Genomic DNA, 21,565 nt, shown 5'->3' with positions numbered 1-21,565 from the left:
CTTCAGAATTAAGGAAAAAATAATCCACTTACATCATAGAAAGTTGGAATCACATCAAAGGCTGTAAAGGCTCAGAAATTGGCAGCCTGAGATCCACTAAGAACTGAAATGAATTTATACCTTTATTTAATAAAGCTGGAACAATGATTCAAACAACTTAATCCCTTAGCAATTTCACAACCTTTTGTTATTTTTCAGAAGTCCCTCTCTTGTCTTGGTGTGTCAAATCACCCGTTTAAAACTTTTGCATATTTAGGACCAAATTGTGCTCTCCTAAGTTTGATGCTGGTGATTTCAATGTGCTTGCGAGAGCTGCAGAACTTGGCCTTGACACAGAGGGGATGCCAAAGTGGGGCAGCACAGCCTGAGGGCAGCACACAACTCTCTTCTCTGCATAGTTATGCTCTGCTGGAACCTTTTGGAGAAAGTCAATAAACCCTCATTTTTAAAATGGGAGTAACACCAACCTACCTCCCAGGAGAGCTGAAAAGCTTAGGCACAACCATGTGATAAAGCCTGTCTGGTATCAATGGGCCACCACAGGCTTACTGGCCTTTCTGAATCTATGCACACACACACACACACACACATACACACACACATATATGTATAACCTCTTCAGCCCAAAATTGTCCATAGAGCATCATTTAGATGCAGGATGACTGATGAGATGTAGTGTAGGGCATAGTCTCTTTTGGTGCCAGAGTAAATGTTCTGGCTGGACCTGTGGTGTGAAAAATGCCCATGCCAAGCCCCAGATGGGAAACGGGCACTAAGGCACAGGCCTAGGAACCCTTCAGCCCAAGACAGGGGTGAATCCATGGCATCTCCTCTCCCAAGTTTCACCTCAGCACAGAGTATTAATAAACCAGATGTGATCCCAGTCTATTCTCTTTTTGAAGCTACTTCAGTGGATAGCCAAGAAGGTAAAACTCATGAGAGGAAGAAAGAGCCTCATCCTGTAGTTAAGCAGTTGAGGTGCTCAGCTGCAAAGAGGATGACCTAGGCTGTTTCCTCCTTTTAGGAGCCTGTTGAGTTGTTCCTTTTACCACTGGAGATAAAAAAAGGAAATAACCCAGGCAGTCCCAAACAACCCCTTTCAGATAAAAAGTTTGACCACCACTTTAGGTGCTGGTTTCAAGCTCTTAATTGCAGGTCTGACACAGCCAGGACTTCTCCTGCTAGCACCAGTGTGCTTTCTGGGACTGAACACCACCCTTTCCCTGAAACCATGGGATGAAGCTTTACACACACAAGCACACAAATGCCTGTGTTGGTTTTCTTCAATGTTAATCCTATTTGATTCATGCAAGTTCTTGGTGTAAATTTACTTTTGAACATTTCCTCTGTTGACAGCCACCTTTACTAACCAGCAGTGTCCTGCTATCCCCCTGCTCAGGACTCCTGCACTGAAAAAATGACACCTTTGAACAAGGGGACTGCATCACTTTGAGAGCCAGGGAAGAGGATAGAGAACATCCCAAGCAGCTCTTCTAGAGGTAGGTGAGAGAGATTGCTCTCAGCTTCCACTGAGAATCATGACAGCACATTGAAGATCAGCATCTGGGGAAGGCCATGCCCCTAGACACCTCACCTGCTACTCACAAGCAACTTAAAAGATAGTGAAATAGATTTAAAACTTGGCAAGATCTCACAAGAGCCCTTGCTAATGCACTTCTTCCTGATTTTAATATGGAGGTCTAACCAATAGAACCTGGTTAGAATCTGGTTTTCCCAAATCTCTCAATTGAGAAGCATTAATCCTTGGCAGTTTGGTCATTCTTGTCCAGGAAGTACTTAGAGGAAAAGCTTAAATGGGTAATATTTTGGTTTCCTTCTACAAATGTTTCAAAGCAATAAACCACACTAGTCAGTGAGGGCTTAGCCTCCTCCAGTTTTTGATTCAAGGTCCTAGTCTGGCTGACACAGCCACATTCGATACAGACAGTAACTGCCCCGTAGCAATGTCAAGTGAGGGTGCTTTACAAGCACGATAATTACAGCAGTTAATTATTTGCACAGTGTCACAGGCATGCCCAGCAATACATCGTTTAGACAAGTCCCTACCCCAAGAACCTTACAGACTAACCTGGACGGACAGAATTAAAGAATGACCCATGGGAATAAGAGCAGAAGCGAATCGAATTTGAGCTCGTCTCATGTTTTGTCTGTGGGACATGCCGACCCCTGTGAGTAGCTCCGGTTATTGCCGAGCTTGTTTTCCAGCGGTCTCTCTCCGTTCCTGAGGCTCTGCCGCCCTCCCGCGGCCGCTCGGGCTCGTCCTGCTGGCCTTGGGGATGTCACCTCGTGTCTGTGTGCATGTGGCATCCTGCAGTCCCCGGGATCAGTACTCTGCCAGCTGAGGTAGACCTCTCATTTTTTGTGTCTCAGAAAACGAAATATTTTCCCTCCAGAAAACATTTTATTGCCTTTTCCTTCAGAGCATAAGGTGCTCATAGAATCACAGAATCATAGATTATCCTGAGCTGAAAGGGACCCATAAGGATGAAGTCCACCTTTCAGCATTGTCCAAATGCTCCATGAACTCTCTCAGTTGTTGCTGTGACCACTTCCAGTGCCCAAACACTCTCTGGGTGAAGAAGCTTTTCCTAATGTCTAATCTCAACCTCCCCTGACAAAGCTCCAGGCCATTTTCTCAGGTCCTGTCACTGGTCCTCAGCTCATGAAGAAATTTGGTCCAGGCAATGATAGTGTGTGGTCAGTAACACATATTGTCACAGAAACAAGCCAGCAGCCACAGCAAAGCCATGAACTTCTGGAGCTCTTAGATACATTACAATCCAGCCTGGATCCTAAGGCAGAAAAGAAACTCTTACAATCTAGGGCACTCACTCCTGAAAGGCTCTTCTGAGCCCACACAACCATCCTTGTGTGAGCTGAACCAGGATGTCCTCCTGCATCTGTTTTACTGTATCCTTTGATCATATATTTAGTTAGAAACACCAGCAACATATTTTCCAAGAATAAACTCTGAAAAGCAGAAAAACTGCATGAGTGAAGATTGAAGCAGCCCTCAGCAACTGAGGAAAAAGACTTTGAAGGACTTGGGAAGACTTCTTAAGAAAATATGAAATAGCAGCAAGAAAAGCCACAGATTTAGTATTTTGCCAGGGAAATCTTCCTAGTTTCCCATAAGTACCCCTGACAAAACTTTTATGGCAGCACAGAAAATTATTGCTTGCATTTCTACAAAATAAACAAGCAAATTTACACAGTTTTACAGAGACCTAACAGGCCCTTTGTCCATGCGTGTGCCCAGGAAACAACAGCTCAAAAATCTAGGCTATCCCAGTCATACAGCTCAAAGTAAGATATTAGGGATGTCCCAGCCAGCTGAACAGCAAATATTTATTGCATAAGAAAATGTAGTGATGTAAATATTGTTGGGTTGCCAAGGAAATAGTAAAAAACTTCACACCCTTCATAAATGTGTACACATCTTTAGACAAAGACGTCGCTATGGCTTTGGGACAGAATGTGAGAGACATGTTGGGTCTTAAAATATGCTTGAAAATGTACAGTGTGATATTGGAAAATCCAGACAATCCATTAACCTTTTATATGTGCATGTATACATGTAGTCATATGTGGACAAAAGCAGCAAACTGAATGAAATACTCAACACCTACAGTTTAAATGGACTTTATATGGACACCTATGCTTTAAGGTTTTTTTCCCATTTTTACTGAAGTATGTTTTAAATAAACTTTTAATAAAATTAAAAGAAAAATCATGTCATAAATGCAGATTATGGAAAAATAAAAGCATGAAGAAGATGCAAATGATTGCAAACTCAACACAAAAATATGAAGATATATTTCACTTGCTCAGAAAAAAAAAACACCATAGGAAACATCTCACTTCCAAAAAAACTCCATCCATTTCTGTTTCACTTTTTCTTGTACTCCCTCACCTCAAAACTGTGAAATAATACTTTTTAGATATACACACACACTCTTACTGTACTCCTGAGTTCTCCAAACCCCAACAGAAGAATCACCTATAAGCAAATTTTTTCCAATTTCTAGAGAAGCTTCCCACAGTATTCACCCTCCCATTAATAACTGATTACTTTTTCTCCTTCTCTTTTTAATTCACACCATAGAATGCCATGCTTAGCATCCAACATTTATTCCTTATTGCTCAAGTCAAATCTGTATGTTTCTTTACCTATAGCATGGACAACAAGGATTGTGACACTTGTTCTTTAGTACAAGAGCAGAGTCGATTATGCGCTGCATCTCTCAACTTACACTGGCACAATATCAATAAAGATGCTACACACCACCTGATTAACACATACCTAAAACCTGCTTCTACTATGACTGCTTTGCAGCTCTTTATGTAGTGTGTGGGCACTGCTGAACAATGTTTCTCAGCTGCAATGTGGATGAACATGAAGAACTGAAGCTATAGAAGTCAGGAAGTCATATTCAGCTTCCCATGCTAACATCAAGAAAACTGAATCTTTACACTCATCACAACTGCACCCAACTGTCCAATAAAAATACACAAAAGATCACAGTTTCCTGAACTCTACTCAATCCAGTCATATTTCTGTGGAAAGCTATGTTCGTAAATCAATTGGCAATTAACTTTTTTCCCCATTAAAATATCTTTATGCATCTCTTGGAATGCCTGAGCCTCACATTGTACATCATTCAGAGTAACACCATGCTAGACACAAGAATTAGCAATGATGTGGATGCCTGTATTATCTTGCCATGTAACAAAAGAACAGTGTAAACATACCTGGCAAACCAATATGATCACTTGTGCAGTAAATCTTTTTCTTGGTCTACATTAATATTGAAGGATGCAGTTTAATAAAAAACAGCAGAAATAAATATATATGTCATGCAACCTAACTTTTCCCAGCCCTTCTATGCTTACAGACAGCTGGAATTCCTTGGAAAATACACTGAAGACAATCCAATTCCAATATAAAACAAAATTTCAATCATTTAAATTTTTCTAAAAAATAGAAATTTCCAGTATCTCTTTTTCTATGTCCATGTAAAGAAAAAAATATTTTGCCTATGAGAAGCAAAGCAATTAACCATTTTTTCTCCCCTCTCACCCCATTTTCTCATAGAGCTCCAAAGAAGAGCTACTTTAGATGGGTGCCAAACATAAAGCACTTCCAGAAGTCAAGGCCAATATGGTCTTAGAAGAAATTCTGTTTGCTCCAGAAATACCAGGTAAGGGTTCCCAGACAAGATGCTGAAATTCTGGAAGACTCAGCATTGTTCTCAAAGTTTTCTGGCAAAACCACGCTGGGGAGAATTGTGATGTACCTTAAGAGTAGTGAAGATTCTGAGTTATCACCCCAGTGATACAGTTAGCTACTCTGTTTAGGTCAGTATCATCCCTGTCATGACTCACTAAACTGAGCATTTCTAAAAATAAAAAGCCATGTGAAATCTTAAATATTTTACCATGCCTACATTTCATTACTCCATCTCTAGAAGAAATTCACAGAAAAATGTTTCACAATCACTACAGAAATATTTAGAAGTGTAACTCCCAAACAATGTTCCTCATTCAAAACTACTTGCATCTTCTCAGCTTCCAGCTGAGAAATTAAGCTAACTTGTCAACATCAAACTAAATAAGTAGCAGATTGTTCATTAAAAGCTATTAGGACATATTTTTTTTCCTTTTAATTTCCATGCTGAATCTGAAGCAGTTGCATTCACAGCTGCCCTTCAAACATCCACATTGGAAATGTGGATGCTCACCCACTGTGGCTGTGACTGGATTGGCTCCTGACCCAAGCACACACATGCTTCCTGAAGGAGTCCTGTTCCAGAGTGATTCTGTTTTGTGAAGAATCTCATGGAAAAAAGGCTGCAGAAAGCAGGGAGGAGCAGGAGCAGAGAGGCAGTGAAATTTCAAACAGGTTGTGATGCTATGCTAGGTGTTCTCCTGTGAGATATTAGCAAGCAGTGACAGGAGACAGCCACTGCCTGCCCCAGGGCCTGCACATCCTCATCCCAAAGGAAAAGGGACCTGAAGAAAGCTGCCGAGAGCCTTTTTACAAGGGCAGATAGAAAAAGGGGCAATGATTTTACAGTGACAGAGGGTAGCTTTAGATGGGATATTGGGAAAGAGTTCTTGACTGTGAGGATACTGAGGAACTGGCACAGGTTGCCACAAGCAGCTGTGATAGCCACATTCCACAAAGTGTTCCAGGACAGCTTCTGAGCCAGGCTCTGGACAACTGGATCTACTGCAGGTCATCCCTCCATGCCCAAGGCAGTGGGGTTGGAGCTAGATGATCACCAAGGTCCCTTCCACCCCAAACCATTTCATGGCTCACCAAGTAGATGTTGCCCCTCCCCCAGTGGGCTCCATGCCACAGGACCCCACAGAGCCCAGAACATGGAACCCACCCCTCTGTGACATCAGCCCCAGGGTCGAGGGCACCACAGGCAGCGCAGCTGCTGCGGGCACTGCGGCTGTGGCTGTGCTGCTGCACGGAGCTCTCAGTTCTTGCAGCTGACACGTGCCTCTGGCAGCCATGAATTGGCTCGGCCTCCTCGTCCTGCTGACTGTGGCCAGGCTGGTGCACGGGACATGGGACAACTGTGGGTGAGTGGTGCCAGGCCCTGGGAGGGAGCCACGGCAACACTTGCGGCCTTCCCTGGAGGGGACCCACATGTCCCCATGGCCTGGCCACGGCTTCCCACTCACCATGGGAAGCCTCAGTTCTTTGCCAGCAGCCAGGTGCTGGCACGGACAGACGCACACCCCATGGGCTTCCCTGGCCTGCAGTGCGTGCAAGTCCTTGTGGGGAGGGCAGAGGGCTGAGCTTCAGCCTGAGCCACAGCAGGCCATGAAGCAGCATGGAAATGACTTTCTGCTTGCAGAGGGAGCTGCGGGCTCCGAGCTCCGCAATCTGTCTATAGCCCCATGACTTATTCCTACGGCGACGTGGCTTATGACTATGGCATGACACGCATCGTGGGTGGCACAGGTGCCGCGGAAGCAGCCTGGCCCTGGATGGTCAGCATCCAGCACCCCTGGATACCAGGCCTGGGGCATCTGTGTGGAGGGTCCCTCATCAGCACACAGTGGGTCCTCACAGCAGCCCACTGCTTCGATGTTATCAGGTAAGGAGGAGCAGGGAATGGGGACATTCCCACAACACCAGCAGTTGCCCTGTCAGCAGCACCACCTGCTACTCCCGTCCCCTTTCCTCTCAGGCAGCCAGGCTGCCACAGTGCTCAGGAGAAGCCTGGCTTGACATTTCCCCAGCCTAAGGCATGCAAGGGCACTCACACCTGCCAGAGCACAGCTCCCTCTCTGCCTTGCCAAGAAGAGGTCTCACAACTGCTGGGCTGCTGTGGCACATGGCTCTACTCCCTCTCAACCCTATCTCCATCTCCTTTCCAGTAACGCCAGCTTGGTCTATGTGGTGATTGGGGCCACACAGTTCACTCAGCCAGGCCCTGGAGCTGCAGTGCGCAGCGTCAAGCAGGTGGTGATACACCAGTACTACAGTAGTATCGACTATAGCTACGACATCGCCCTGATGCAACTGGACCATCCTGTCCAGTGCAGCCCCTACATCCAGCTGGCCTGTGTGGCTGACCCCACCCTGAGAGTCTCAGAGCTGCAAAACTGCTGGGTTGCTGGCTGGGGTGCCACTGCTGCAAGATGTGAGTACCAAGAACAACTCCTTGGGCAGCTCAGCGCACTGGGGAGAGGGTTTGCGCTTCCCCACAGCAGAAGCCAAAGCCAGGCTACAGGACATAGACCTCTACAAAGATGGGCCTGGCTTGCTCCCCATAGGCTGGCAGCAGGGTTACAATGACCCAGTGCCTCTGAAGAGGCAAAGCCAAACCTTAGGGAAAGGGATCCCCTCCAGAGAGATGAGGAAACTGCCATGGATCTGCCAGGGGCTTAGTCCTTTCACTGCTCACAGCTCAAGATTCAGCTGATCGGCTTCAGGAGGCCAAGGTCCAGCTCATCGATGTCCAGCTCTGCAACAGCAGTGAGTGGTACGCAGGAGAAGTCCACACCCACAACTTGTGTGCTGGTTACCCACAGGGCAAGATTGATACCTGCCAGGTAGGAGAGTACCACGAGCCACTCAGCCCCCAGCAGCACCAGCATCCCGGGCAGCACCACCGCAACACAGCCCAGGGCCTGCTTTGCCCGGCCACTCAGTCACCCTCCCAGCCCCTTTTCCCCCCCAGCTCTTGTGGGGGCTTCCCACACAATCCCCATCCACACCTGCCTGCCCAGGCATCCCCTTGTGCCAAAAGCCCAGAAAGCCCAGCTAATGGGCCTGGTAGCCCAGAGGCCCAGGTGCCAAATGTCCATCCTCTGCACATCCAGGAGCCCTGTGCAGAGACAACAGAGAGAGCCCTACCCTACAAGAACCCAAGTCATTCACAGTCAAGTTTCTGGAGGCTCCAGCCCCTGAGCAGAGCTTTCCTCTGCCCAGAATACAGCTCTGGCAGGGGCTGTGGGATAGAAGGAGACAGCCCCAGTGCTGGCAGGTGCCCCCAACACCACCTTAATCCTCTGTGCTCTGCTGCAGGGTGACAGCGGTGGTCCTCTCATGTGCCAGGACAACAATGCTGACTACTGGTGGGTCATTGGACTAACCAGCTTTGGAAAAGGCTGTGCCAGAGCAATGAGGCCTGGAGTCTACACCTCTACACAGTACTTCTATGACTGGATCGATTACAACATGCGTGTAAATGCAATTAAAAGTGCTCCTTGAGCAGCAGGACAGGCAGGATGCACGGCAGGCAGCAGTGCACCACAACCATTTCCTGCTGATCCAAAGGCAGCCTCAGGGTCAAAACCCTGCTCTGTCCTGACCACTCTCATCTCCACTGTGCACACAGACACTGGAGTTGATTTAGTTGTTGAAATAAAGTTACTTTGGTTCACAGGGGACCGTCTTTTCAGTGCAATTCTGAATTCTGGGCAAGACAAGAAGTGCCATGCTCAGCACCTGCCGAATGAGCCTGGGGGCACCAAGGGACAGAGCGGCTCCAAAGAGCTCCAAAGTGCCTGGTCATAGACAAGAGTGCTCTGAGCCACCATGGGCTGGAGGAACCTGGTACATCAAGCCTAGGAAAGGGATAGGAAAAAAGCAGATACCTTGGGGGTGGTGCTCAAATGCACTTGGGCTGCTGATTTAGGGCCTGGTGTGAGCCTGGGCTAAGGGAACACATCTGGGAAACTCCCAAGCATGACAAGGGAAACTCTTGGCTCCTGACTGGAGTGCCAGTGCCCTAAGGCAGACCCAGATTTCATGGGCAGCAAAGGGGGATTGATGTGCCACGTGGTCACACTTCACAGATACTCAAAGGAGGAGCTGGGGTCATTCTGGGGAGAGGAACCTGGCAGGAACAGTAGGAAAGCACACTAGGAATGCCAAGGTGTGTGGGCCAACACCACCTGCAACACCAAGGCTGTTCACAGGCAGGGCCAGCCTGTGAGCCAGGGCGAAGTGATGCCTGGGCATGGCTCAGGGAGGAGATGAGGGCAGAGAAAGGGAGGAGTCAAGGAAAATGAGAGGGCTGTATAAGCCTGGCAAATGAAGGGAAAGAGCAATCAAAGAGCCAGCTGCACAGACACAAACTACAACTTGATGTGCTTGTTTTCCAGAGTGCTGCACAGAATCACCACAGGATGGGAAAGAACCTTCTTATCTCAACTCGCTAATTAACAAATCATCTACAAACTGTACTCATTCTCCCCTTAATTTTATATCCTTTCAATCAAACCTCAATATTTTTTGTGGTGGGAGAGGGAAAGAAAAATGGTAGAGGAATTCCATGGGGAAGTGTTGTTGAAGGCAATTCCTGTCTTATACAGGTGAAAGCAAGTCAACATTGACTTTCTCCATCTAATGGAAGCTTCAGAATGCCTTGGGCTATGTGTCAATCCATCTGCTTCTGGATATTCTTCTTGGCTTCCAGGTCAATGGAGTCCTGTTTCACAGTGGGTGGCACTCTACCCTCTGTGTTAATCAAGATGGGCTGTGCTGAGAACAACCACCCCACATCTGTACTGGTCCCTGCCACCCTGACAAATATTTCCTGAAGTAAATTTCAGGGGCTGCCTGCTCACTAAAGACACTGAGTGAAAGAATGTCACTCAGGGCTGGGGATGGCCATTACCCTGTCCAGTCAGCAGACCAGCTTAGAGTCACCCAACCATCCTGGAACAACCTTATTGTGCTGTCTTGGCAAAAATTCTGCTGCACAAACAATTTCTCCCAGTTTTGTGCAACCGCAGCCAGGGACATCCCCTCACCTAAACCAGGGATCTTTCCCATCATATCAAACACATCGAGGAATGTGAAACTCCTTTGTGCATGCCAAGAAGAGACTTCCACTCCATTCTGTGTGTGCCATGGGACCCTAGCACCCTGGCACGAGGGACACAAGGCTCTCCCTATGCCTGTGTCCAAAAGCCTTTCAGCAGAGACTCAAATGTCCTAGTAGAGACTCAGGGCCCCCCATCTCGCACCTTAGGGGGGCCTCCACAACTACTCTCTGGCCCTCTTACACTAATCATGCTGTCCATGCCTTCTCCACTCTCTACCAGTAATTTCACCAAATCTGCACCAAATGCCACATTAGAGACAAATGTACCTGTATAATTTACACAGAGTGCACTCCCCATTTGGCTCCTTCCTGCTCTAAAGATCCCAAGTGAACTCATCAATACCCTCTCTGAAGGATGAAGTCTCCAGCAGTACTGCCCTTGGGTCCCATCTGGGCTGCCAAAGTGCTGAGGAAATTTCCCTGTGTGACCATTTCGGAAGCATAGGTGGCTCCAACGAGCCAATGGTTGCCCCATTTGATTCCCTACCCACACCACTCTTACCCAGTCAGAGCAGGTTTCCATACCCATTCAACCTCAGGATTTCCCCAGCAGACTCGCAGATGTCGCGTTCCGTAAAGAGCCACCGGCTCCTGCTGCAGCGCTCAGTGTCCATTCAAATCCTGGCCAGTGCCACAGCTCCCTGTGCCCTCTGTTATGCAAAGCATGGGCAGTTCACAGCCTCTGGTCCTGGCCTCCTGCCAGCCAGAGCTCAATCTGCAGCTGGCACAGCTCCCTGCCCCAAATGGATTCCTCAGCCACTGCCTGCCGTGGGGACTGCACAGCCTCATCCCGCAAGAAGAGGGGCCTAAAGAAAGCAGCAGAGCCTCCTCACAAAGGCAGGTCCTGATAGGACAAGGGGCAATGACTCTACAGTGACAGAGGTAGCTTTAGATTGAGATCATAGGAAGGAATTCTTGACTGTGAGGCTGCTTGAGATACTGGCATCCCAGAGCACCTGTGGATGCCTGTTTTTCATGTAAGTAGGGTCAGCACAGAAGACAGAGATACCTACTTCAGGAATAACTGTAATTTACTATAATTCAAACTGTTGCCTGAGGAAATTGGTCTGGAACATAGACTAGACAGATTTTAATGAATAAAGTAAGTATTTATTGGAAGGCCTTTAAGGGCCTTTAAGGCCCTTGGACACTACAAGAGCCTGGCCAGGGCTACACCCAGGTTGGATCTAAAATGGATCTTGGTCACCAGTTTTTACACTTTTATAAGTTTTGGTCCATTTACATATTGGAGTTAACTATCCAATTACAGCTTCAGGTCATGAAGTCTCAACATCTTGGCTTGCCCCTTTCACTTCACTTTTATTTATGCTTTTTGGGTAATGGCTGTCCTTGATTGTCAAGTTGAGAAGGGATTGTTTTGTCTAACTACCCTGTGAAGAGAACTTATTAACACTTAATATGAAGTTCAAAGTTACACACCAAGGCAGCAGAGAATCAGAAAAATATAAAACCTAAAGTTTTAGGGATCAGAAACAGCAAAGAATTGCAAATGGATAAGTAAACAGGACATCAAATCATTAGCAAATATTTACAAAAGGATAAGATAGGCAATGCATCTAATCATTATTATAAAACACTGCCTACAGTGATGAAGAAAGACACATCACAAGTTACCCTAATCCTTGATCATCGTCCAGGTCGGCTTATCAGCTGGGGGAAGTCATTGTCACTGTGTTCGAGGATAGCTTCTGAGCCAGACCTCGAAAAACATTTTCAGTGCAAGCTGTCCCTCTGTGCCCAAGGCAAGGGGGTCAGAGCGAGAAAATTTCTAAAGTCCCTTCCACCCCAAACTATATATGGTTCACTGAGCAGATGTTGCCCCTCCCCCAGTGGGCTCAATGACACACATCCCCACAGTGCCCAGAACATGGAACCCACCCCTCTGTGACATCAGCCCCAGGGCCGAGGGCACCACGGGCAGCGCAGCTGCTGCAGGCACTGCAGCTGTGGCTGTGCTGCTGCACGGAGCTCTCAGTGCTTGCAGCTGACACGTGCCTCTGGCAGCCATGAATTGGCTCGGCCTCCTGGTCCTGCTGACCGTGGCAGGGCTGGCACAGAGCATCCAGTACACTTGCGGGTGAGTGGCCCCAGGCGGTGAGAGGGAGCCATGGCAACACTTCCAACCTTCCCTGGAGGGGACCCACCTGTCCCCCATGGCCTGGCCACAGCTTCCGACCCACCATGGGAAGCCTCAGTTCCTTGCCAGCAGCCAGGTGCTGGCACGGACAGACGCACACCCCATGGGCTTCCCTGGTCTGCAGTGCGTGCAAGCCCTTGTGGGGAGGGCAGAGGGCTGAGCTTCAGCCTGAGCCACAGCAGGCCATGAAGCAGCATGGAAATGACTTTCTGCTTGCAGAGGGAGCTGTGGGCTCCGAGCCCCACCACCTGTCAACAACCCCATGACTTATTCCTACGGCGACGTGGCTTATGACTATGGCATAACACGCATCGTGGGTGGCATGGGTGCCGCGGAAGCAGAATGGCCCTGGATCGTCAGCATCCAGCACCCCTGGGTACCAGGCCTGGGACACTGGTGTGGAGGGTCCCTCATCACTGCAGATTGGGTCCTCACAGCAGCCCACTGCTTTGACAAGATCAGGTAAGGAGGAGCAGGGAATGGGGACATCCCCACAACACCAGCAGGTGCCCTGTCAGCAGCTCCACCAGCAACTCCTGTCCCCTTTCCTCTCAGGCAGCCAGGCTGCCACAGTGCTCAGGAGAAGCCTGGGCTTGTGCCACGGCTTCCTAACAGCCTCCAGCTTGACATCCCCCCAGCCTAAGGCATGTGAGGGCACTCACACCTGCCAGAGCACTGCTCCCTCTCTGCCTTGCCATGCAGAGGTCTGGCAACTGCTGGGCTGCTGTGACTCCCTCTCAGCCCTCCCTCCATCTCCTTTGCAGTAACATCAGCATGCTGTACGTGGTGATTGGTGCCACACAGTTGACTCAGCCAGGCCCTGGGGCACAAGTGCGCAGCGTCAAGAAGGTGGTGATACACAGCGACTACAAGCCTAGCGACTACAGCTACGACATTGCCCTGATGCAACTGGACCGTCCAGTCCTGTGCAGCTCCTACATCCAGCTGGCCTGTGTGGCTGACCCCACCCTAAGAGTCTCAGAGCTCATCAACTGCTGGATTGCTGGCTGGGGTGTCACTACTGCAAGAAGTGAGTACCAAGAGCAATGTCTGGGCCAGCTCAGCACACTGGGGAGAGGGTTTGGGTTTCCCTAGAGCAGAGGCCAAAGCCAGGCTACAGGACGTACACCTCTGCAGAGACAGGTCTGGCCCTAGGGAAAGGGATTCTCCAGACAGGGAAGGAGAACTGCCATGGTGCTGCCAGGGGCTTATTCCTTTCCCTGCTCACAGATCTAGATTCAGCTGATCACCTTCAGCAGGCCAAGGTCCAGCTCATCGATGTCCAGCTCTGCAACAGCAGTGACTGGTACTCTGGGAAAATCCACCCCTACAACTTGTGTGCTGGTTACCCACAGGGCAACATTGACTCCTGCAAGGTAGGAGCGTACCATGAGCCACTCAGCCCCCAGCAGCACCAGCATCCTGGGCAGCACCACCCCAACACAACCCAGGGCCTGCTTTGCCCGGCCACTCAGTCACCCTACCAGCCCCTTTTCCCCCCCAGCTCTTGTGGGGGCTTCCCACACAATCCCCATCCACATCTGCCTGCCCAGGCCTCCCCTTGTGCCAAAAGCCCAGAAAGCCCAGCTAATGATCCTGGTAGCCCAGAGGTCCAGGTGCCAAACGTCCATCCTCTGCACATCCAGGAGCCCTGTGCAGAGACAACAGAGAGAGCCCTACCCTACAAGAACCCAAGTCATTCACAGTCAAGTTTCTGGAGGCTCCAGCCCCTGAGCAGAGCCTTCCTCTGCCCAGAATACAGCTCTGGTAGGGGCTGTGGGATAGAAGGAGACAGCCCCAGTGCTGACAGGTGCCACCAACACCACCTTAATCCTCTGTATTCTGCTGCAGGGTGACAGCGGTGGTCCTCTCATGTGCCAGGACAACAACGCTGACTACTGGTGGGTCATTGGACTAACCAGCTTTGGAACAGGCTGTGCCAGAGCAATGAGGCCTGGAGTCTACATCTCCACTCAGGACTTCTTTGACTGGATCGATTACAACATGCGTATAAACACAGTTAAAAGTGCTCCTTGAGCAGCAGGACAGGCAGGATGCACGGCAGGCTGCAGTGCACCATAACCATTTCCTGCTGATCCAAAGGCAGCCTCAGGGTCAAAACCCTGCTCTGTCCTGACCACTCTCATCTCCACTGTGCACACAGACACTGGAGTTGATTTAGTTGTTGAAATAAAGTTACTTTGGTTCACAGGGGACCGTCTTTTCAGTGCACTTCTGAATTCTGGGCAAGACAAGAAGTGCCATGCTCAGCACCTGCCGAATGAGCCTGGGGGCACCAAGGGACAGAGTGGCTCCAAAGAGCTCCAGAGTGCCTGGTCATAGACAAGAGTGCTCTGAGCCACCATGGGCTGGAGGAACCTGGTACATCAAGCCTAGGAAAGGGATAGGAAAAAAGCAGATACCTTGGGGGTGGTGCTCAAATGCACTTGGGCTGCTGATTAGGGCCTGGTGTGAGCCTGGGCTAAGGGAACACATCTGGCAAACTCCCAAGCATGACAAGAGAAACTCCTGGCTCCTGACTGGAGTGCCAGTGCCCTAAGGCAGACCCAGATTTCATGGGCAGCAAAGGGGGATTGATGTGCCACGTGGTCACATTTCACAGATACTCAAAGGAGGAGCTGGGGTCATTCTGGGGAGAGGAACCTGGCAGGAACAGTAGGAAAGCACACCAGGAATGCCAAAGTGTGTGGGCCAACACCACCTGCAACACCAAGGCTGTTCACAGGCAGGGCCAGCCTGTGAGCCAGGGCGAAGTGATGCCTGGGCATGGCTCATGGAGAAGATGAGGGCAGAGAAAGGGAGGAGTTGAGGAAGATGAGAGGCTGTATAAGCCTGGCAAATGAAGGGAAAGAGCAATCAAAGAGCCAGCTGCACAGACACAAACTACAACTTGATGTGCTTGTTTTCCAGAGTGCTGCACAGAATCACCACAGGATGGGAAAGAACCTTCTTATCTCAACTCGCTAATTAACAAATCATCTACAACCTGTACAAATCTGCACCAAAATTTTTGCCCTTTCCGTTCAAACTTTGATTCTGTTGGGCCAGGAGACTTTTGAAGCGTAGACTTGGGGTAGACTGCCATGGGGTCGTCTTGTTGAAGGCAGTTTTCACCTCTCTTTTCCAGGTGAAGGCAAGTGAACATTGACTTTCTTCATCTAATGGAACGCTTCAAAATGCCTTGAGCTAAGTGTCACTCCATCTGCTTCTGAATACTCTTCTTGGCTTCAAGTGATGCCTTAAAGAACCTAGAAACAAAACAGCACACCTTCGACATAATGTTAGTATAGGAGGTAATATAAAGGCTGAGCTTCATTGGAGGCCTCCTGTGGCAGATATGGCAAATGTCCACAGAATTCCTCCCCCACATGGGGTGAATACAGTTTTATAAGCTTAGCAAATTAGCATATTTGACAAAAATCACCAATTAGGACCACAAATTGTGAAGTAATTCCTCCTCCAGTTAAACAGTCTCTAAATCCTCCTTCACCCCCCACCCCCCATCCAGATAGAAACTAAACTTTGTTTATGAAAATGCATCTCAAAGAGCTGTTTCCAGCCTTGGTTCCCAAGAAGAACCAAGATAGGATTAGGGGCTTTGTACTCTCCACAGCATGGAGCTCCGAAATACTTTTTGTCTGTCTGCTTAGGGAAAAGGTAGGGAAAAGTACTGGGAAACTAGCCACAGATACAACAACAGGCTACAGAGCTACAAATGTATGTGTAAAGAATACAGAGAATATATAAAAGAAAATAGGCAAAAATGAATCTGGCATCACCAGGCCAATGGAGTCCTGTCTCACAGTGGGTGGCACTCTTCCACCTCTCTTAATCAAGATGTGCTGTGCTGAGAACAACCACCCCATATCTGGTCCCTGCCACCCTGGCAAATATTTCCTGAAGTAAATTTCAGGGGCTGCCTGCTCACTAAAGACACTGAGTGAAAGAGTGTTACTCAGGGTTGGGGATGGCCATTACCCTGTCCAGTCAGCAGACCAGCTTAGAGTTTCCATACCCATTCAACCTCAGGATTTCCCCAGCAGACTCGCAGATGTTGCGTTCCATAAAGAACCACCGGCTCCTGCTGCAGCGCTCGGTGTCCATTCAAATCCTGGCCAGTGCCACAGCTCCCTGTGCCCTCTGTTATGCAAAGCATGGGCAGTTCACAGCCTCTGGTCCTGGGCTCCTGCCAGCCAGAGCTCAATCTGCAGCTGGCACAGCTCCCTGCCCCAAATGGGTTCCTCAGCCACTGCCTGCCGTGGGGACTGCACAGCCTCATCCCGCAAGAAGAGGGGCCTAAAGAAAGCAGCAGAGCCTCCTCACAAAGGCAGGTCCTGATAGGACAAGGGGCAATGACTCTACAGTGACAGAGGTAGCTTTAGATTGAGATCATAGGAAGGAATTCTTGACTGTGAGGCTGTTTGAGATACTGGCATCCCAGAGCACCTGTGGATGCCTGTTTTTCATGTAAGTAGGGTCAGCACAGAAGACAGAGATACCAACTTCAGGAATAACTGTAATTTACTATAATTTAAAACTGCAAAAAATTGCAAATGGACAAGTAAAGAAGACATCAAATCATTAGCAAATATTTACAAAAGGCAATGCATCCAGTCATTACTATAAACAACTGCCGACAGTGATGAAGAAAGACACATCACAACTTACCCTAATCCTTAACATTATCCAGGCCTGCCCATCAACTGGGGGAAAGCCACTGTCACAGTCAAGGACTGACTTTCCCACTCACAGCAACTGGGCAACCCTGCAGGTACCTTCCCCTACAGGCAGTGAGGTTACTGACTGTGCTGTGAGAGGTCCCTGTTTTTATACTGTGGAATAAGCAAGATACCAAAACTTCTAGTGCAGTAACAACTGGCTTCATTCTCCTAATGGGATGCTCCTGAGGCCTGGGAGTGCTCCCGGAGAAACCAACAAATTTGTCTGTGATCCCACACCCCCAAAACAAGGCCAGATGTGGCCTTGTCCAGTTCCTAAGTATGGAAAGGAAAATCCATGTTTCTCCAGTGAGTGGATATATCTCCAATATAGATAACATTGGTTTGAATGTCCATCTAGTGGCCAATTTTGGCTAAAGGCCTGTTGTTCTAGCCTTAGTCAGGGCCTGTTGATCAGGACTTAGTACTTCAATGCCCCATGCCTCAAAGTATTCAAGGACAGCTTCTGAGCCAAGACATGTACAAGATGGACAGCTGGGTCTAGAGCAAGCCATCCCTCCATGCCAAAGGCAGTGGGGTTGGAGCTAGATGATCACCAAGGTCCCTTCCACCCCAAACCATTTCATGGCTCACCAAGTAGATGTTGCCCCTCCCCCAGTGGGCTCCATGCCACAGGACCCCACAGAGCCCAGAACATGGAACCCACCCCTCTGTGACATCAGCCCCAGGGCCGAGGGCACCACGGGCAGCGCAGCTGCTGCAGGCACTGCGGCTGTGGCTCTGCTGCTGCACGGACCTCTCAGTGCTTGCAGCTGACACGTGCCTCTGGCAGCCATGAATTGGCTCGGCCTCCTCGTCCTGCTGACTGTGGCCAGGCTGGTGCACGGGACATGGGACAACTGTGGGTGAGTGGCGCCAGGCCCTGGGAGGGAGCCATGGCAACACTTGCAGCCTTCCCTGGAGGGGACCTACATGTCCCCATGGCTGGGCCACAGCTTCACACCCACCACAGGAAGCCTCAGTTCCTTGCCAGCAGCCAGGTGCTGGCACGGACAGACGCACACCCCATGGGCTTCCCTGGCCTGCAGTGCGTGCAAGTCCTTGTGGGGAGGGCAGAGGGCTGAGCTTCAGCCTGAGCCACAGCAGGCCATGAAGCAGCATGGAAATGACTTTCTGCTTGCAGAGGGACCTGTGGGCTCCGAGCCGTGGTGTCTGACTACGGCCTCATGACGTACTACTACGGCGACATGGCTTATGAATCCGGCATGACACGCATCGTGGGTGGCACAGGTGCCCTGCCAGGGGCCTGGCCCTGGATGGTCAGCATCCAGCACCCCTGGATACCAGGCCTGGGGCATCTGTGTGGAGGGTCCCTCATCAGCACACAGTGGGTCCTCACAGCAGCCCACTGCTTCGACAAATTTGAGTAAGGAGGAGCAAGAATGGGGACATCCCCACAACACCAGCAGTTGCCCTGTCAGCAGCACCACCTGCTACTCCCGTCCCCTTTCCTCTCAGGCAGCCAGGCTGCCACAGTGCTCAGGAGAAGTCTGGGCTTGTGCCAAGTCTTCCTAGCAGCCTCCAGTTTGACATTCCCCCAGCCTAAGGCATGTGAGGGCACTCACACCTGCCAGAGCACTGCTCCCTCTCTGCCTTGCCATGCAGAGGTCTGGCAACTGCTGGGTGGCTACGGCACATGGCTCTGCTCCCTCTCAGCCCTCCCTCCATCTCCTTTGCAGTAACATCAGTCTGCTGTACGTGGTGATTGGGGCCACGCAGTTGACTCAGCCGGGCCATGGGGCACAAATGCGCAGTGTCAAGCAGGTGGTGATTCACCAGTACTACAATCCTGCTGACATGAGCTACGACATCGCCCTGCTGGAATTGGACCATCCTGTCCAGTGCAGCCCCTACATCCAGCTGGCCTGTGCTCCCGACGCCACACTGAGAGTGTCAGAGCTGCAAAACTGCTGGGTGGCTGGCTGGGGTGCCACTGCTGCAAGATGTGAGTTCCAAGAACAACTCCTTGGGCAGGTCAGCGCACTGAGGAGAGGGTTTGGGTTTCCCCATAGCAGAGGCCAAAGCCAGGCTACAGGACAGACACCTCTACAAAGATGGGCCTGGACTGCTCCCCAAAGGCAGGGACACAGTGCCCCAGTGCCTCTGAAGAGGCAAAGCCAAACCCTAGGGAAGAGAATGCCCTTCCCAAGTCAGGAGAGGAGAATGGGTAATATAGTGCTCAGGGTTTATTTCTTTGCTCACAGCTCAACAAGAAAGTGATCACCTGCAGGAGGCCAAGGTCCAGCTCATCGATGTCCAGCTCTGCAACAGCAGTGAGTGGTATGCAGGAGAAATCCACACCCACAACTTGTGTGCTGGTTACCCACAGGGCAACATCGACACCTGCCAGGTAGGAGCGTACCACGAGCCACTCAGCCCCCAGCAGCACCGGCAGCCTGGGCAGCACTGCCACAACACAGCCTGCTTTTCCCGGCCACTCAGTCACCCTCCCAGCCCCATCTCCCCCCCGACTCCTGTGGGGGCTTCCCACACACTCCCCATCCACATCTGCCTGCCCAGGCCTCCCCTTGTGCCAAAAGCCCAGAAAGCCCAGCTAATGGGCCTGGTAGCCCAGAGGCCCAGGTGCCAAACGTCCATCCTCTGCACATCCAGGAGCCCTGTGCAGAGACAACAGAGAGAGCCCTACCCTACAAGAACCCAAGTCATTCACAGTCAAGCTTCTGGAGGCTCCAGCCCCTGAGCAGAGCCTTTCTCTGCCCAGAATACAGCGCTGGCAGGGGCTGTGGGATAGAAGGAGACAGCCCCAGTGCTGGCAGGTGCCCCCAACACCACCTTAATCCTCTGTGCTCTGCTGCAGGGTGACAGCGGTGGTCCTCTCATGTGCCAGGACAACAACGCTGATTACTGGTGGGTTGTTGGACTGACCAGCTGGGGAAGAGGCTGTGCCAGAGCAAGGCAGCCTGGAATCTACATCTCCACTCAGTACTTCTATGACTGGATCCTGGTCCACACAGGCGCAAACACAGTTGGAAGGGGTTCTCCAACATCACAAACCTGGAGTAATTTTATGACGGCTCACCTACCAACTCTGAAGCCATGGCCAACACGTCCCCTTCCCACTCATAAGCCATGGCCAGCACGACCCCTTCCCACTGTTAAGCCATGGCCAACACTACTTCCCACTCCTAAGCCATGGCCAACACTACCTCCCACTTATAATCCATTGCCAACACCCCCTCCCACTCCTAAGCCGTGGCCAACACGACCCCCCACTTATAATCCATTGCCAACACCCCCTCCCACTCCTAAGCCGTGGCCAACACGACCCCCCACTTATAATCCATTGCCAACACCCCCTCCCACTCCTAAGCCGTGGCCAACACGACCCCCCACTTATAATCCATTGCCAACACCCCCTCCCACTCCTAAGCCGTGGCCAACACGACCCCCCACTTATAATCCATTGCCAACACCCCCTCCCACTCCTAAGCCGTGGCCAACACGACCCCCCACTTATAATCCATTGCCAACATCCCCTCCCACTCCTAAGCCGTGGCCAACACGACCCCCCACATATAATCCATTGCCAACACCAATCCCATCTCAAAAGCCTTCGCCGACAGTGCCCCCCACTCCAAAGCCAACAGCATTGGGTGAGCTTAGCTCCTGCCCATTTCCACTCAACAAGCTGGTAGACTTCTTTACTAAGGTGAAGAAGCTCCTTCATGAGGTCCTTGGACAAAACACAGCTTGAGCAGCAAGACAGGAGGGATCCAGGGCAGGCTGCAGTGCACCCACAACCATTTCCTGCTGGGGCAATGCCTGCTGATCCAAAGGCAGCCTCAGGGTCAAAAACCTGCTGTGTCCTGACCACACTCCTCTCCTGTGTGCAGGCAAACACTGGAGATGACTAAGTTGTTGAAATAAAATTACCTATGCTCAAAGTGAATCAGCTTTTCAGTGCAATTCCAACTCCTGGGCAAGATCCATAAGGCACAAAGGGACAGAATGGCTCCAAAGAGCTCCAAAGTACCTGGTCAGAGAGGAGAGTGCTCTGAGCCACCATGGGCTGGAGGAACCTGGCACATCAAGCCCAGGAAGAGGATAGGAAAATATTTTCATTAAGGCTCCGGTATTTGCTGAAAACTCCTGGGAGACAATACTACCTTACTGCACTCAAGATAAATTCCTCTCATAGTAACCATTTGTGAGAAGTGTTGCTTTTTTACAACACTGACACTTCTCCCTTATGTCATTTCCTCCTCTCTTCAGTGGCAAAATAGGCACTGTGCTTTGCAGTACAGATA

General features: G+C 50.2%; 3 protein-coding genes and 1 long non-coding RNA gene across 8 annotated transcripts; 3 read left to right on the top strand and 1 right to left on the bottom strand.

Annotated features, from left to right (window-relative positions):
* Positions 1-6,477: 6,477 nt before the first annotated feature.
* LOC128786155 (acrosin-like) lies at positions 6,478-8,935 on the top strand. The gene is made up of 5 exons (XM_053939221.1): positions 6,478-6,615; positions 6,894-7,136; positions 7,420-7,685; positions 7,952-8,097; positions 8,573-8,935. Exons 1-5 carry the CDS (start codon positions 6,545-6,547, stop codon positions 8,756-8,758), a joined length of 912 nt encoding a protein of 303 aa, XP_053795196.1. The 5' UTR covers positions 6,478-6,544; the 3' UTR covers positions 8,759-8,935.
* Positions 8,936-11,028: 2,093 nt separating this feature from the next.
* Positions 11,029-14,751, top strand: LOC128786153 (acrosin-like). Of its 3 annotated transcripts, none has more exons than XM_053939218.1 (5): positions 11,029-11,216; positions 12,757-12,999; positions 13,302-13,567; positions 13,768-13,913; positions 14,389-14,751. In XM_053939218.1, the coding sequence occupies exons 1-5, from the start codon at positions 11,035-11,037 to the stop codon at positions 14,572-14,574; spliced, it is 1,023 nt and encodes a 340-aa protein (XP_053795193.1). In that variant the 5' UTR covers positions 11,029-11,034; the 3' UTR covers positions 14,575-14,751. The 3 variants fall into 3 exon arrangements, with proteins under 3 accessions (XP_053795193.1, XP_053795195.1, XP_053795194.1); XM_053939220.1 differs by lacking the exon at positions 11,029-11,216 and adding an exon at positions 11,334-11,356; XM_053939219.1 differs by lacking the exon at positions 11,029-11,216 and adding an exon at positions 12,314-12,477.
* Positions 14,752-15,442: 691 nt separating this feature from the next.
* LOC128786451 (uncharacterized) lies at positions 15,443-17,926 on the bottom strand. Of its 2 annotated transcripts, none has more exons than XR_008430298.1 (3): positions 17,871-17,926; positions 16,537-16,854; positions 15,443-15,806 (listed from the first exon to the last, which is right to left on the bottom strand). It is a non-coding gene; the product is annotated as an uncharacterized LOC128786451 (long non-coding RNA). The 2 variants fall into 2 exon arrangements; XR_008430297.1 differs by having other exon boundaries at positions 16,574-16,854.
* Positions 17,927-17,996: 70 nt separating this feature from the next.
* On the top strand, positions 17,997-21,207 carry LOC128786450 (acrosin-like). 2 transcript variants are annotated; one of them, XM_053939704.1, is made up of 5 exons: positions 17,997-18,142; positions 18,421-18,663; positions 18,977-19,242; positions 19,502-19,647; positions 20,116-21,207. In XM_053939704.1, the coding sequence occupies exons 1-5, from the start codon at positions 18,072-18,074 to the stop codon at positions 21,010-21,012; spliced, it is 1,623 nt and encodes a 540-aa protein (XP_053795679.1). In that variant the 5' UTR covers positions 17,997-18,071; the 3' UTR covers positions 21,013-21,207. The 2 variants fall into 2 exon arrangements, with proteins under 2 accessions (XP_053795679.1, XP_053795680.1); XM_053939705.1 differs by lacking the exon at positions 18,421-18,663.
* Positions 21,208-21,565: the final 358 nt, after the last annotated feature.

Source organism: Vidua chalybeata, chromosome 3 (genome assembly GCF_026979565.1).
Source record: "Vidua chalybeata isolate OUT-0048 chromosome 3, bVidCha1 merged haplotype, whole genome shotgun sequence".
NCBI classification, from domain to species: domain Eukaryota; kingdom Metazoa; phylum Chordata; class Aves; order Passeriformes; family Viduidae; genus Vidua; species Vidua chalybeata.
This window is presented reverse-complemented; position numbering and strand designations above follow the sequence as displayed.